This window comes from Cyclopterus lumpus, chromosome 13, assembly GCF_009769545.1.
Source record: "Cyclopterus lumpus isolate fCycLum1 chromosome 13, fCycLum1.pri, whole genome shotgun sequence".
Lineage (NCBI taxonomy): Eukaryota > Metazoa > Chordata > Actinopteri > Perciformes > Cyclopteridae > Cyclopterus > Cyclopterus lumpus.
In genome coordinates, this window is record NC_046978.1 from 15,085,472 (window position 1) to 15,100,465 (window position 14,994).

The following is a 14,994-nucleotide window of genomic DNA, read 5'->3' on the forward strand; positions in this document are numbered from 1 at the left end:
GTCTTTTGCCTTTAACCCACCCTAAATTGCAGACAGTGCATCAGACCAAGGACTAGTTCCAGTTTTAAGACTAGTACAAATACATACAATATTACTGTATTCATACCAGACATGCAACCTTCCAGATGAGTGTACATAGCTTTTCACAGAAAGATCATTTCTGACTCAGACGACCAAAGGAACTAATAATCTACATACACATTGAATTAATTGTGACCACGTAAAACACGTTGTTGTAAAAATCCAAATCCAAATCCAAACTAGCAGGTAATCCAGTTACTGACACATGAACAGCACACAATTGCACAGATGTGATTTTCTCTTTACATTTTTTATTCACCTTTTATTACAAACAGCTCAGCGGAAACACAGGACAACCTGCAAGACAGAAAAAGATGCAGGTCAGAGAGGATGCAATTTTTTTTTTTTTTTAAATACCTCCTGCAGATTTATGATTTCTGTTGTACCTGATTATGCTTTCTCGGCTTTCTCTGCCTTCTCTGCTGCTTTGTCTGCTTTGTCGGCTTTCTCTGGTTTCCCCTCTGGTTTACCCTCCACTGGTTTCCCGTCTGCTCCCTCCTCATCTCCGCCCTTGGTGTTACGTGTGTAAATCAGCTGTGCTCTGTGTTTGGACACCAGTTTGATCATACCTGGAAGACAACGCAGAACAATGTTATACAAGCATATTCTCTTTAGTATTTTATATGTTCATTTATTTTAGTTTCCCTGCAGTGCATCTCACTCGACAAGTCAATTTGTTAATTCGGCAAATTTAAATGCAAGTCAAAGTGTCTAATGTCTTTTGTCGATTTGAAGCCAAGCGATAAATGCGTTTCAGCTACGTAGTTGATGTAACCGTTAAATCTCACAACTAGTATTACCACAGCCTTTAGAGATGACTGGAAAAGAACTCCTGCAGTTTAAGAACAAATTATTTTTGGCACCATACAGAGAAGTGGCAAATATTACTGTAGCTTCCTGGAAAATGATGTTCCATTTTGTGTGGGACAATTAATACACATTCATTTATCAGAACAAAGCCAGTCAGTGAAAACTTGTTTCTCCCTCACGTAGATTAAAAGTTTTCAACTTTTTATATAGCCTTCAAGCTGCGTAGATTCAAGTGCCTGTGAGGCAATTTCACTGAAACGCAATGGGTAACCCAATTCATTCAACGTTCCTATATTTCAATACATTTTACAATGCTGTACTTTTAAATTCCAACAGAGAGCAAACCCTTCATTTGTTACAGGTGGCAAGTTTCGTATAGAAAAGACACTAAACCAAGTTTACCATTTGTTATCTAAACGGGTTGCTTGATGGGAAGCAAGAACGTTCTACATTACTAAAATATTGTGAAACTGCATTCTCTGTTGTGCCTTTTGCAATTTGTACTTTTACATATCTCTTGCGGAGAAGAGTGATGTTTCAAAAGAAATGACAAAAACAATGCTGGGGCTATGATTAGTGATGTTGGCAGTAGACATCATTCATGTAAATCAGTTATTTGGGAACAAATGACAGAACTGCCACAAAAATGTGTTAGCATGGATACATAGTGCAAGAGCATTTATATACTTTAAGACAAAGCCAATGAGCAGTGCTGTTGACAGGGATATTAATGACACAAGCTTAATGTGGCGTCACAATATTGTAATGACAAAAACATGTTATTGTTGCTGTTCAGACCTTCTGGATTTAAATCAGAAGACATTCTGGCAGATGAGATTAAGAGGCTGAAGGAAGCATTAAACTCAGCTCTAATGTTCAACTACTAATTGACTTTTCCATGATCTATTTTTTTTTACGGTGACAAAATAAACACTGTAAACCTATGCAGACATTTAACTAAAATAACCTTGCTTGACCAACAACTAAGCAAACTGGTCAAAACTTCCAGAAACAATGTAAGCAACAAAACTGTTTAAATGTTGCCATTAGATTCTTCAACAACATGTGAAAGATTATGTTGTACTTCTCATAACCTTACATTGCCCTCATCACTCAGATGAAGGGTCTTTTAGTTTTTATATCTAAAGAATAGCTACGATGAAAGTGTAGCAATTGAACGGTCACTCAAATTTCACCTCAACGAAAACAGTAGTAACAACCAGAAGGTGGAGTACAGTGCAAACCACACCTGAGACACCCATTACTTATACAGCAATCAAGGCAATCTCTTAATGTATTAAATACAAACTAAATATATTACTTGGAAGGAGGTACTTGGTCTAATACAGTGTGCACTACTGGGGCAGAAACAATATTCACCTTTAGCAAGCAGCTCCTGGAGAGCGTTCCTGGCCAGAGAGCCACGGATCTTCAGCCTCTCAGACACAACAGCTGGGGTGATGAGCTTGTAGTTGGGGACTTCTTTGTACAACTTCTCGTAGGTTGCCTTGTCGAAGAGTACCAGGTTGTTGAGCTTATCCCTAACCTTTCCCTTGGACCACTTCTGCTCAAATCACACATAAATATAGTGTATTTGATTAGGAAAGCTCTGTAATATGCCTGATCAAAAGTTATTTAGATACATCACATGTAAAGCGACAATTCTATATGAAGGAACCACTAACATACCTTCTTCTTGGCTTTGCCTCCGGACTTGTTGACTGGGTCCTTGTCCTTTTTGGACTTCCCCGCGTCCTTCTTCTTATCCTGCTTGGGAGGCTAAAAAACAAAGACAAGTTATAACCCCTTCACACCGTATGACACTTGTGCTGACGTCACACGTGGGACATGTCAGCGTTATGCTTTAACGTTGAGTATTAAAAAAAAGCATGCTGATGAGAGAAGAAATGCTCAGCTGATTGGCAGAGGCAACAGTTTGAGGTTAACTCTACTGGCCAGCATTGGATGGCCTGGCCTGCGGCCCTGAGAAAGCATTAAATGCTCACAATTGACATTGGTAGTTATCATTGTTCTAATAAGAAATATTGTGTTTATTCATCGTAAACGACCACGGGGTACATATATTTACATATTTACAATTCAAGAAATTGTCAGTGATAACTCTGTCCGGCTCATTTTCACCAGTTCCACATGAAAGCATGGAGTTAGCACGCTAGCTAGCAACCTAGCTAACCGCTAAATGAGTCTAAATCTGACACGTTAAACCTTTACTCGCGCTCACCGGTTACATCGTATGGACGCACAGTGCAATCGTTAAATAATCCGAATAACTACAACTCGACATTAGTGACGGAAAGGTGGACCATTTTTTATTTGTTTCGACAAAACGTGTAATAACCGTCCTCACCATGTTTCCTCGTCAAGATGTCGGTGCGAAAGGAAGTCCACCCGTGCAAGAGCCCCTTAGACAACCTGTACATGCGGAAATGGAAGAGGGACTTATGGGAAACTGAGTTCTGCCATGTTTTAATGTTTTCGTTGTTATTGGCTCACCAATTAAAATGTAGAGTTTTACCGAGATGTTTGAGTTTAATACAAATTTAAAAGTAATAACAAAAACAAAACAAAAAGAGCTAAGTATGATTATCTGTATTGTGTTTGCTGTCCTTTCGCAACGTCAGCTGTCACGTGACACGCGTCAGCTGGACAGGAAGTTGCCAAGATGGTGATCTTCAGTGTGTATGTGGTGAACAAGGCTGGAGGTTTAATTTACCAATACGATAATTATGTCCCGAGAGCGGAGGCCGAGAAGACGTTCAGCTACCCTTTGGACTTTGTGCTCAAGCATCACGACGAAAAGGTCGTCGTGTCTTTCGGACAGCGGGACGGAATCAGAGGTGACGTATTGGAGCGGAGCCTTCGCTCGGCTTGCCAGCTAACGTGACGCCAGCTCCGTTTACTAGAAGTGGTTCCCACTCATTCAGCTTCTTCTTTTTGATTGAGCTTCTGTTTGAACCTGTATTTTTCTGAAACGTCCAAGTGTGCGCGTGTTGTCTTTTCTCCAGTGGGCCACGCAGTGCTGTCCATCAATGGGGAAGATGTGCTCGGCAAGAACACGGCAGACGGGAAGGACACCCTGGAATATTTAAAGGATCCCGCAAACTACCCGGTGTCTATTCGCTTCGGGCGGGCACGCCTGAGCTCCAACGAGAAGCTGATGCTGGCATCCATGTTCCACTCGTAAGTCATATCCACGTTGACCAGAGATCTCTGGGTCTGATGCGTTTCTGACAATGTCGAGTACCAATCACACACACCAGTGCTGTCCCCCTTCCCCAAAAGATGAAGATCATTCCTCTATGTCTACAGCAACACGGGACTATAACTACAGCTCATATCCATTAGTGGTGACGTTCATACACCAACATCCTTTTTAGGCTTGTACAAGTTTAAATTAAGGGAAACAAGGCTCTACTTATTTAACGTGCATGCTTCTGCATCTCTTCACCAACCCACTTCACCTCTAGTTTGCTCCATGCTTAAAACTACTACTCACACTACTAATCACAGTACAAGGCCGACCATTTATTGTGATGCATGAGGTATATATTTGAGTCCGCTTACTACAGATCATTTTGGCACCAGTCAGTATCCGTGGATCCCTGTCATGTATGACGTAGCCTCTCCTTGTGTTTTCCCCCCAGGTTGTTTGCTATAGGTTCACAGCTGTCTCCTGACGTTGGCAGTTCAGGGATTGAGATGCTGGAAACGGATGTCTTCAAACTCCACTGCTTCCAGACTCTCACAGGTCAGTAGCGTGTTACTGGAGGTGAAACAAAGACCCGTGCAATGATTTTTGTTGTCAGTAAGCAGACAGTGAAATTAAGTCCCATTACAAAATCTACCCACTCAGTATCCGCCTTTTTAAAAAAAACAACAACAATGTTGCAACATTTAATTATTGGACGTTTGACAGTAGTTATTTTTAAACGGATGTCTTTCTCATTGCTTGTTCCACTGCTTTTCTTCCAGGGATAAAGTTTATCGTGCTGGCGGACCCTCGACAATCTGGTATTGATGCTCTATTGAGGAAGATTTATGAGATCTATTCAGATTTTGCTCTCAAGAACCCATTTTATTCTCTGGAAATGCCAATCAGGTAAACACGAGAGAACCAGGATGATGTCGCTTTCCATTCTTTTTTTTTTTTTTTTCTTTTTTTTTATACGTGTCTGTACTTGTTACTTATCAAATGTCAAACACTCACACGTCCGATTGCTTGCATCCTCTGATGTCACTGTAAATGTTTGATTTTCAGGTGTGAACTCTTTGACCAGAATCTGAAGGGTGCACTGGAGATCGCAGAGAAAGCGGGGAACTTTGGAGCCGGATCTTGAACCAGAGAAGACTAGATATAATGTGCGATGATTTCCAACCACAACACTCACTGACTTCATATGAACCCTAAAAAAAAGTGGATTTTCTTTGTTTTTTCCCCCCAAGTTGGTATCAGACTGTCAGTTAACACATTGTAAATACATTGTTTTGTAAATACTTGAAGATGAATTACATACCGTTTCACATATTTGTTTTTGGCTGCATCTCTATTGACATAAGTGATGCTTGGCATTGAGCATAAATTATGAAACTCAACAACAAAGTTATCATTTATTCAAGACATTGAATACCACACATTTTGCTTTCTATAAAAAAAAAAAATCTTGTAATTCTGTTTCATGATTCAATATTAGAAAGTTAAAAAAAAAAAACGGATTGTATAATATACCAGTTTAAACCAGGAGGCAGTTTTGTGCTCTTATAATTAGAATCTTTAAGTGTCTTAAAGAGTCAACTTTTCTGTTTTTGCCACATTCATATGGCAAATATAATGTCCAGTAATTTACATTCTGTTATTGATCCTGTGTTTGCAGAGTGTAAATACTGCACCTTTCAAACAATATATTTATTTATTTTCAAGAAAAGGCACTCAATGTCTCAGGGCTTAATTTATGTTCATGTCCTGTCAGACAGAGAGTACTATGGTAAAAAAAAAAATCAAGTTAGAAATAAAATACAATGATGGCTTTAAAGTATCCAGTTTTCATCCGGTGCAAAAGATGAGGTGTGATGTTTTATTCGGCCTTCTTGGACACTTGACCCATCTTGGAGGGGATGTTGCGCAGTAGGAAGAATCCAATCGTGGAGATACCACAGGTGATCTCTGCTACCCAGAAGGCCATTTCCCAGCCGTGGTGCTTGGCAATGGTGCTGAATGGAAGTCCAGACAGGAAGCCACCAACTGGAGTAGAAGACAAGTTCACTCCCAAGGATCAGAAATTATTTGACAATATATAAACTAAACCAAGTCAACAGTGTCACTGAGAAACTATTTGTATTGTATTATTCGTGTCAAGGCTGTATTTCCATATGTGCAGTGATGAAAAACCACTCAACTTACTGTTAGCCATCAGGGCAACAATGGCGTGTGACGTCCCGCAGTAGTTTGACGGGGCGCTCTCATTGGCTATAACTCCGAATAACGCTATTGGTCCATAAGCCGAGAAACCGAAAGCGGCGCCCAGGCTGAGTACCCACACCTGCACGTACAGACGAGAGGCACAGTCGGGAGGTTTACACGCATCTAAGAGTCTCTTCCTTCAGTTATTCCTTGTTGGGATGTCCGTGTTGGACCAGATACCTTTGAGCTGTCGGGAGTAACTGTGATCCTGAACAGGTACATGGACACACACATTCCAGCCATCATGCAGATCAGGATGAAATGGCGAGGGTTGCCATAGAGTCTCTTGCCTTGCTGTACAATATAAGGAAATAAATAATGGTTATACTGGTTTCTCTTGTTGTTAAATTCCATTTCCATTCAATCATAAATTGGAGAGAAAATGTATTGTCATTTATGGGGCTGAATAAGTGCGATTCGATTTTGGCGAGGTGTTCATCACATGTTTACCCTCTGCGTGCTGAGTGACAGTGAACCCCTTTTCACAGTCCTCCGTGCTTATCGGGTACCCATATATGACATTATTTGTTTGTTGTGGAGGCCGAAGAGCGGATGACTAACCGGCATCTTACAAAAATTAAAACAGATAAGAAGTTATATTGTGGAAATATGAGGGAAGACCAAGGCAAGCCAGGAATAATCAACATGTCGGTTAAGAGGTTCTGGGGAAAACAACACCACCACTTTCTACATTATCACCATTGTCTTTCTTGGCCAGAGGGTACATTAGTAGTGGTGCACATACCTGAATGAACCCCTTAGGGCAGTAGGTGTATTTATAGGATAACCACATAATTATTACATTAAGAAACACACATCCATATGGGCCATATTGTTGGAAACGGGTTGTAATCAGTACCTTTTGCCTATGACAAAAAAAGCATTTCAAAATGATTCATATCTGTACTATATGCTAACTCACTTTGGCCACCGCCTTGTCAGAAAGGTAACCTGCTGTGAGACTGCCCAACAGGCCTCCGAGCTCCAGCGCACTCATGTAGGAGCTACCTATGAAGAAGAATATAGTGATTCACAAGGTATAATATCATCTGACGAAACGGAGTTCTCAGCATATTTCCCAGCATAAATTGGGGGTGTCTACTCAAACACTATCTTCCATACCCATAAGTGTAGACTGGCCCTTATCCTGAATGAGAAATAGCTGGGCCCAGTCGGTGCAGGCGGTCTTCACCCCGAACACCACCAGGTAGGACACGGACAGCAGCCACAGGTAGGGCGACAGCAGGAACTCGGACAGGGTGCTTTCATCACTGGAGGATCCTGAACAGGAAGCAGGCAGAAGACGGAGTAATATGCGACACCGAAGGATCTCTGCTACTAATCAGATTAATGAAACAATTCAACGTTGCCTCTTTCTCCCATTGCCTGTTTACAAATGGCACAAGAGGGGCACACTGGGTACAGAGTGCACAGAGTCACACCGACCTTTAGTCACAACATAAGAGGCACATGCTGTGCGAAAACACACACACACACACACACACACACACACACACACACACACACACACACACACACACACACACACACACACACACACACACACACACACACACACACACACACACACACACACACACACACACACACACACACACACACACACACACACACACACACACACACACACACACACACACACACACACACACACACACACACACACACACACACACACACACACACACACACAACCACACACACACAACCACACACAACCACACAACCACACAACCACACAACCACACACACACAACCACATATTAAGTATATGTACTGCCAGTACAAAAATAAAAAGTTATTATGAATCATTCAAGCAAAGTCTCACCTCCTTTGCTCTTCTTGGCTGCTGCCTCTATGTTGGGCAGGCCCACATCCCGAGGCTCGTTCTTGATGAGCAGCAGACAGAAAAAGGAGGCCACCACGCAAATAATGCCAGATACGAACAGAATCGTCCTCCAGCCGTAACTCTCGGCCAGCACCGTGGCAATGATGGGGCCCAAGCTGCCAGCCAGATTCATGCTGCAGGAGAGGATTGCCCACCATGTCCCGAACTGAGAAGGCTCAAACCACTGACAGCAGAGGAGAGGAAATAAAAGGATGTGGAACATACAGGAGGGATGAAATCATTTAACCAGTGCAATCTTCTGATTTGAACAGCAGGTAAATAACTGCATGACGGTCATGTGACACAGTTGCCATACTGCATGATGGCGACAAATCAGTGAGGTCAAACGAGGGGAGGAGGAGCTTTTCACTCACACTGTGCTGTGCATACATTATAATACAGGTTTCAACTCGGCTTACAGGCATTGCAAACATCCACTGGCAAATATTGAGGAACACTCAAAATGTATTGAGGTAAAGCTAATTTATTTATATATATATATATATATATATATAAATAAATAAAACATCTTGAATCGGATGTCCGTATGTTGCAACGCGGACACACTGGCCTGATGCTGAGGTACCTTGCGCAGCACCCTGCCGCAGGGAGGCCAGCCGAGTCCCTGGCCCAGGCCGTTGAGAAACCACAGGCCGGAGAAGACGGCGACAGTGGAGGACCAGGAGAAGACCACGTTGATGCCTCCCACCATGCACAGGCCAATGGAGAAGAGCCAGCGGGCGCTGATCTGGTCCGAAAGCACGCCACTGATGAATTTACTGATAGCGTAGGCCAAAGACTGACTACTGGTGATCATGCCTTAGCAAAGGAAGGGCAGTGGGAGAGAAGTTTACACTCTGCAGATTAAAACATTAAAAATTATAAATATTTCTGACATAGTTCAGTCAAGCAACCGTCTACCAAGAAACATAACTGGACTATAGTGTGTGGGGATAAGTCAATGTAAACAGCATGTATGGCTTTTTTGAGGGTAAATAATTCATCCATCTTGAGATTTTTACAATTCGATTTTTACAAGTTTAAAAAAAAAAAATGTTCATGAAAAATACTACCTTACTATGAAAACTTGTGACTGATATTCCTTTGTATGTAGACAATGTGTAAAATACAACAATCTGGCATACAAATTGATGATAAATCAAGAGTCTCATACCCAGGTCATCCTTATCCAGCTTAATTTCTTGCATGACTGAAGGCATCACAAAAGAGAAAGTCTTTCTGTTAAAGTAGTACAGTGTGTAGCCGACAAACATGGCCAGAAATATAGTCCCTCGGTAGTATCCATAACTTGCTGTCGCCATGGCTGCAGATTTAGTCCTGTTAAAAAAATATATATAATAAGAGGACCAATCCAGAGAAAAAGCAGCAGCCTCCTGTCGTTTGACAGACTTCTTGACAGTGAACTTTGATACAGGATCCACTGTTCAGACTCCGCTGCTTACAAGTGGAGATGTGCTCGCAATCAGTTAGAGACGTTAATGGTCAACTTTTCTGACCCGGAGCTGATTTCATCTGGGTTGGTATCAATGTGCTGCAGGCCAGCCAGAAGTACTGGAGAGGGAAACCAATCAGACTGTGAGCTGTTGTTTTCTTTAGGCACCTATTTATAAAACAAAAAAAGGGGATCCTTCTCCTTGAACAATTTGTTCTTTCTGTCATCTGTTGCTGTTTCTTCATCTGAGGATGTTATGGAAGGAGTGCTCATATCGATGTGGTTAATGATTCACCGTGGAGTCCAATAGTCACAGCAGACATGGGGTGTGTGAACTGTGGTGATCCTCACCAGGCACAAGACCTAGCCGACAGAAATAGTGGGTTCAAAATGTGTAGAAAGTTGCATAACAAAGTCATTGGGAATAAGACATGCCCTATAACTGCACACATGAATACAATACGTGTCTGTTAAGTTAAAGTAAAGATAAAAACGACATAATTGTCCATACTTAACTGCAGATAGGTGGTGTGTCAAATACGAGGCAAGACCAAGCCAGTCTTTAGTGGAAGCGAACAACCCTCTGCATGCCTGTATTTAATACACGAACCAATTAGCGTCGCCTCGGTTTCCATAAAAGTGACGCTCACCTTTGAAGATTGTCATGCTGAACAAAACGTTTCATTCTCATAATAGTGTAGTTGCCACGTAGTACACTTTCTGCAATAATAGAGAAGAAAAAAAGACAATAAAAAAATAATATTTACATACTGACTTGGCCAACTTTCCACTTTCCATCACGAGTACGTGCAACGTCGTGTTGGGTTCGTCATGAAACACGCTCCGTGCATTTGGTTCCGTGTGACTACCCGTAGGCTTTTTATTACACTTATTCGATATGTAAATAAAGTCATTATAAAGTCATTATAATGAGATACTATCTCATCATTATGACTTACTATCTATTACTACTACTACTACTACTACTACTACAACTAGTACTATTACTCATTAGTAAGTCCTTATTTTGAGATAGTATCTCATTATAATGACTTACACTACAGGATCTTTATTTTTTCACAAAAGTGGTGAAAATGGGCTTCCATAATTCGTAGACTGCTGAGTCTAAACTAGACATTTAATATTGTCATACAGACATTCACAACTTTAAAGGTGACATTGCTTTTAGGATCAAATCCTTCGTCGAGTCCAGAAAAAAACGATAGTTGTGTAGTGTTGTTAATTAATTACATAATATTTAATTTAATTTAATTTAATTTAAACATATTATATGTAATACCCCTATCAGCAGCAATAACCCCATACGTTATATATTTAACTGTGCAGTACTAATTAATTAATTCCGATGTTCTGAATGATACTCGAGCTGCTCACGCGGGCATGTATCCCCATGGTAACAGACAACAAACATCTCCAAACTATCAACTGGTGTCGCGAAGTCGTCCGGTTCATGAATAAGCTCATACCGTCAGTCTTTGGAATTTGTGACCAAAGGACACCAACAACCGAGGACCATGGTACGTTTGAGGTTCATTTGGGAGACCCGTTTTTTTTTTTTTAATTATCAATTAATAGTGAACGGATAAGTATTCACGCATGTGTGGTTATGTCTATCCCGGTTTAGAGGCGGGGATCCGGCTCCACCAAGACGAGGAGCAGCACTTATATCCGCGGCTACCGCAGGCTGGCCCCCACCTCCCAGGTGGATGAAACCCTGTTTGGGGGCCCAAACCCGGTGAGTGTGGATGGCACGTACTGTGACCCCCTCCCCCCATAGACAAGGTCATTACGTGTTTAGTTATAATATAATGTTGCAATGACCTCAGGGTCATAGCTGATTTTTTAAACACCTGTTACTGAGTGTTATGTGTTGCAAGCAGGGTCATACATTGACCCCCTCACCTGTCACTGGACATTTCTACAGTACATCCAAGTTGTTATGTGCCACTTCTGACATTTTTAGAATTGTATATGCAGAGTCAGTGGTACCAGATATTAGAAAATATGGACAAAATCGTGGAACCCTAACCCCTGACTATATCTGGCGAGCTGCAGGCGCTAATTTCATTTCCTGGTTGCAAGGGTGGAGAGATCAGAAGGTAAACTTGGGTTTGTGAGATGATGCTAACAAACTCTGTCCCGACATCGACACAGTTGGACAAGCCGGGAAACTCGGCCTCCAAGGCCCCAAAGAATCCGTCCAGGAGGAACCAAGAAAGAGAGACTATTCAAATAATCACCAAAGACCTCATTCGCAACCTCAGGTAGGCTAACAGTCACCGATGAACTGCAAACTCTCTCAACTGATAAGATAGATGAAGATTTAAGTAGCTCAATTTAAATTAAAAATGATATTAAGAACATTTTCGGAGGTGGGCACTATGCTGAGCAACTAATGTGTATTTACTTTCTAATTAATCCCTATAAAGCTATTGTATATCATAGCGATACATAATAAATGTCACAATATTATAAAGGGGCTCACATTTCAGTGTTTATGCAGCACTGAATCCCTAAAAAGCACATAAACCAAGCCACCTGTCATTATTCCAGGATCCCATTGAAGGATCCTTCAGTGGATTCTGTCATTCTGCCATCAGCTGAGTTTCAGCGGATCCCCTCAACGGCTCGAGTTCTCACCAAGGAGGAGCCGGAGGCCGTGAGGGAGGCCCATCAGAGAAAGAAAGAGGAGGGCATTGTAAGAAGCACTCCAATCAATATTGTTCTTAAACATGCAGATTTACAATAAGCCCTTCACTCTTTTATTTTTTATATAACTCTCACCCAGAGAGCTGCAGAGGAAATGAAGCGTAAAATCCACGAGGCAGACCTCTCACGTATGAAGAATCAGGCCCTGACCGAGCTGGAGCTAGAGGCCCGGGACCGCGCGCAGCGCCTGTTGGAGCGGGCCAACGCCTTAAAGATGGAGGAAGAGGACGAGATCAAAAAGCTCAACAACGTAGGAAGCAGCTGTGGACGTGAAAGTGGACCCCGTCGATCATTGGCAGTGCTGCCGATCATTCGTATCGCTGTCATCAATACTTCTGTGTGTGATACCCTCAGTTGATCCTGGCTGCTCAGTGCCAAGCCACACGTGACGTCCAGATGGATGAGAAGAAACAGATCCAGGCAGAGCTGTCAGAGGAGGAGAAGCGGCTGGATGCCATGATGGAAGTGGAGCGCCGCAGGGCCTTGGAGACCGTGGAGCAGATTGATGAGCTGCACAAACAGCAGAGGATCGGGTGAGGAGAGCTCTACTGAGAGACGCCGACAAAATCATTCATGGTTTGATGTATTAATTTTTTTAAAAAGACCCTTTTACCACACTGTAGTGAAGCGAAAACGTGTGCTTTTCATTCCCTTGACCAATGCAAACCACTCACTTCCCTTTAATACGATTCCTTAATTTGTAATCGGCAGTAAAGGGAAAAGGGCTTTAGTGACGCCATCATGTGTTTGGTTGTGCCCCGTGTTACATCACAGGGGAATGCAGAACATTTGCAATCAGATCCGGCAACATCTGAATGACAAGCAAATGCAAGAAGTGATGAAAGAGCAGGAGAAAGAGCAGACGCGGGAGAAACGGGAGAAAATGAACCTGGAAGACCTCAAGGTGCGGCCACAGCCCCGTGCGGAGAGAGAAACGAGTGCACTTGAAATGAGAGCATTCACGGGTCAAATACAAGCTCATTGGGGGGGGGGGGGGGGGGGGGGGGGGGGGCGCAACCATCTGGACAGTACAGCTGGAGTCTGTTTCTTCTCCAACTGGTGGTCTTCTTCTTTTGCAGGCCATGGAGAAGAAAAGGGAGGAGCAGCAGCACCTGAACGAGGAGATAATGCGCATCAACACCGAGACCATGCAGGCCAAGGAGCAGAGGAGAGAGGAGGAGAAGCTGGCCGACATGAGGAACATGGAATACATGCGAAACAAAATGGTTAGGAGAAAGGCCGACGACCTCCATTGACGGAGATAGTCGCTCCTCTCCGGCGACCAGCAGAAACTACAAATAGACAAACAGGAATACACGGAGAGTTTATACCCATTAAGTTCATCTTCGATTTACTACGTCTTTAAAATGTTTGTTTTAATCTTTCACATGTCGTATGACCTCGTATGACCTCTGCAGAAGCGAGAGGCAGAATATGAGGCTGAGCAGAGACGTATCAAGAAGGAGAAGGAGTTGGAGATTGCCAGGCTGAGGGCCCGCCAAGAAAAGGCAAAAGACTACAAGTCAGAGCAGGTCAGGAATAAAACATCCAGCTGCCATAAAAAGGTGGTACCTGCTGAACATAATCCTATAAACAGATTAAAAAAGACACTTGCCTCCCACATAGATTCATTGGAATCAAACATTTTGTCTCTGTGCATTCGGAAGGATGACCTCCGCGTGAGAAGGAACCAGGAGGCCTCCGACCGGGAATGGAGGAGGAAAGAGAAAGAGCTCAGTGCAAAGAAAGCGCAGGAGAAAGCGATGCTGAGGGCGGCTCGGATGGAGCAGGTCCACTGCAAGGAGCACCTGCTGTCGATGGAGGCCGGCCGGGAGAAGGCGGAGTTTGAGAGGGTGCTGAAGTGAGAAAACTCATCTCCCACATCACCATAAGAGTCCGAGCAAAAGCAGAATGCCGCACTGGGACGGTTCAACTTCCACCTTTCTCTCCGCGCAGGGTGCAACACGAAGCAATCGTCCGACAGCAGGAGGACGAGCAGAAGCAGCAACAGAAGGCACGCAACCACGCAGACGCCATCCGAAATCAGGTGAGGGAGCGGGGGCTCTCGGCCGTGGCCAAGCGCAGGGAGATCTTCAAGGAGGCCAATCAGTTCGTCGAGGAAGCGCGGCAGAGGCGAGTACGCCTTGACGAGATCAAAGAGAAGAAGCTGAAGGAGCTCAAGTAAGTACGGGTTCAGGGGGGGTGGTGGGGTCAATGGGCCGTCCTCGTCTTTAATTAAACGGAATAAACCTGACGTGTGTTTGTCGATGCGCAGGGCTACAGGGCTCTCGGAAAGATACTGCAGTGAGGTGGAGAGGAAGGCCTGTGCACTCTGATCCACTCACACAGGGTCTCATTTAAGCACGAAGAACATGTTTCCAGTACTAATGTAACAGAAGGCATCAATAAAAAAATAAAATAAACTTTCATGGCGTCGTACTCTTTTGATCATTGGCATGTCCACATTTTAATAGTTGATGTTTAAGGAACGCTCTTTTGAGTGGAAACACGTTACTACTTTCTCTCACAGAC

At 43.1% G+C, this 14,994-nt stretch overlaps 4 protein-coding genes across 11 annotated transcripts; 2 read left to right on the top strand and 2 right to left on the bottom strand.

Moving 5' to 3' along the window:
* Positions 1-312: 312 nt before the first annotated feature.
* rps25 (ribosomal protein S25) lies at positions 313-3,313 on the bottom strand. Its single transcript, XM_034548413.1, has 5 exons — positions 3,260-3,313; positions 2,581-2,670; positions 2,272-2,455; positions 468-650; positions 313-378 (listed from the first exon to the last, which is right to left on the bottom strand). The coding sequence occupies exons 1-4, from the start codon at positions 3,260-3,262 to the stop codon at positions 472-474; spliced, it is 456 nt and encodes a 151-aa protein (XP_034404304.1). The 5' UTR covers positions 3,263-3,313; the 3' UTR covers positions 313-378; positions 468-471.
* Positions 3,314-3,536: 223 nt separating this feature from the next.
* On the top strand, positions 3,537-5,970 carry trappc4 (trafficking protein particle complex 4). Its single transcript, XM_034548412.1, has 5 exons — positions 3,537-3,749; positions 3,918-4,092; positions 4,557-4,660; positions 4,885-5,011; positions 5,171-5,970. The coding sequence occupies exons 1-5, from the start codon at positions 3,575-3,577 to the stop codon at positions 5,247-5,249; spliced, it is 660 nt and encodes a 219-aa protein (XP_034404303.1). The 5' UTR covers positions 3,537-3,574; the 3' UTR covers positions 5,250-5,970.
* Positions 5,507-10,563, bottom strand: slc37a4a (solute carrier family 37 member 4a). Of its 8 annotated transcripts, XM_034548404.1 has the most exons (11): positions 10,504-10,563; positions 10,244-10,323; positions 9,743-10,095; positions 9,454-9,617; positions 8,866-9,098; positions 8,220-8,463; positions 7,493-7,651; positions 7,293-7,378; positions 6,551-6,664; positions 6,311-6,449; positions 5,955-6,151 (listed from the first exon to the last, which is right to left on the bottom strand). In XM_034548404.1, the coding sequence occupies exons 4-11, from the start codon at positions 9,599-9,601 to the stop codon at positions 5,985-5,987; spliced, it is 1,290 nt and encodes a 429-aa protein (XP_034404295.1). In that variant the 5' UTR covers positions 9,602-9,617; positions 9,743-10,095; positions 10,244-10,323; positions 10,504-10,563; the 3' UTR covers positions 5,955-5,984. The 8 variants fall into 8 exon arrangements, with proteins under 8 accessions (XP_034404297.1, XP_034404299.1, XP_034404300.1 ...); XM_034548406.1 differs by having other exon boundaries at positions 5,507-6,151; positions 9,454-10,095; positions 10,249-10,323; XM_034548408.1 differs by having other exon boundaries at positions 5,507-6,151; positions 9,454-10,095; positions 10,249-10,323; positions 10,508-10,557.
* A 588-nt stretch (positions 10,564-11,151) lies between these two features.
* Positions 11,152-14,900, top strand: cfap45 (cilia and flagella associated protein 45). Its single transcript, XM_034548403.1, has 12 exons — positions 11,152-11,270; positions 11,378-11,488; positions 11,908-12,017; positions 12,307-12,451; positions 12,542-12,712; positions 12,817-12,995; positions 13,237-13,366; positions 13,542-13,688; positions 13,881-13,994; positions 14,130-14,323; positions 14,419-14,643; positions 14,738-14,900. The coding sequence occupies exons 1-12, from the start codon at positions 11,268-11,270 to the stop codon at positions 14,796-14,798; spliced, it is 1,590 nt and encodes a 529-aa protein (XP_034404294.1). The 5' UTR covers positions 11,152-11,267; the 3' UTR covers positions 14,799-14,900.
* Positions 14,901-14,994: the final 94 nt, after the last annotated feature.

Bases quoted from the DNA above. Each gene is read 5' to 3' on its own strand.
- trappc4 (XM_034548412.1), top strand. From the start codon at position 3,575: ATGGTGATCTTCAGTGTGTATGTGGTGAACAAGGCTGGAGGTTTAATT. The intron at 4,093-4,556 runs GTAAGTCATATC...TTTTCCCCCCAG, and splicing joins CTGGCATCCATGTTCCACTC to GTTGTTTGCTATAGGTTCAC. The intron at 5,012-5,170 runs GTAAACACGAGA...TTTGATTTTCAG, and splicing joins TCTCTGGAAATGCCAATCAG to GTGTGAACTCTTTGACCAGA.
- slc37a4a (XM_034548406.1), bottom strand. From the start codon at position 9,601: ATGGCGACAGCAAGTTATGGATACTACCGAGGGACTATATTTCTGGCC. The intron at 9,099-9,453 runs GTATGAGACTCT...TCCTTTGCTAAG, and splicing joins GCTGGATAAGGATGACCTGG to GCATGATCACCAGTAGTCAG. The intron at 7,652-8,219 runs GTGAGACTTTGC...CTTCCTGTTCAG, and splicing joins AGCCAAGAAGAGCAAAGGAG to GATCCTCCAGTGATGAAAGC.
- cfap45 (XM_034548403.1), top strand. The intron at 13,367-13,541 runs GTGCGGCCACAG...CTTCTTTTGCAG, and splicing joins TGAACCTGGAAGACCTCAAG to GCCATGGAGAAGAAAAGGGA. The intron at 14,324-14,418 runs GTGAGAAAACTC...CTCTCCGCGCAG, and splicing joins GAGTTTGAGAGGGTGCTGAA to GGTGCAACACGAAGCAATCG.
- rps25 (XM_034548413.1), bottom strand. The intron at 2,456-2,580 runs GTATGTTAGTGG...TGATTTGAGCAG, and splicing joins GAGGCAAAGCCAAGAAGAAG to AAGTGGTCCAAGGGAAAGGT. The intron at 651-2,271 runs GTGAATATTGTT...GTTGTCTTCCAG, and splicing joins CCAGGAGCTGCTTGCTAAAG to GTATGATCAAACTGGTGTCC.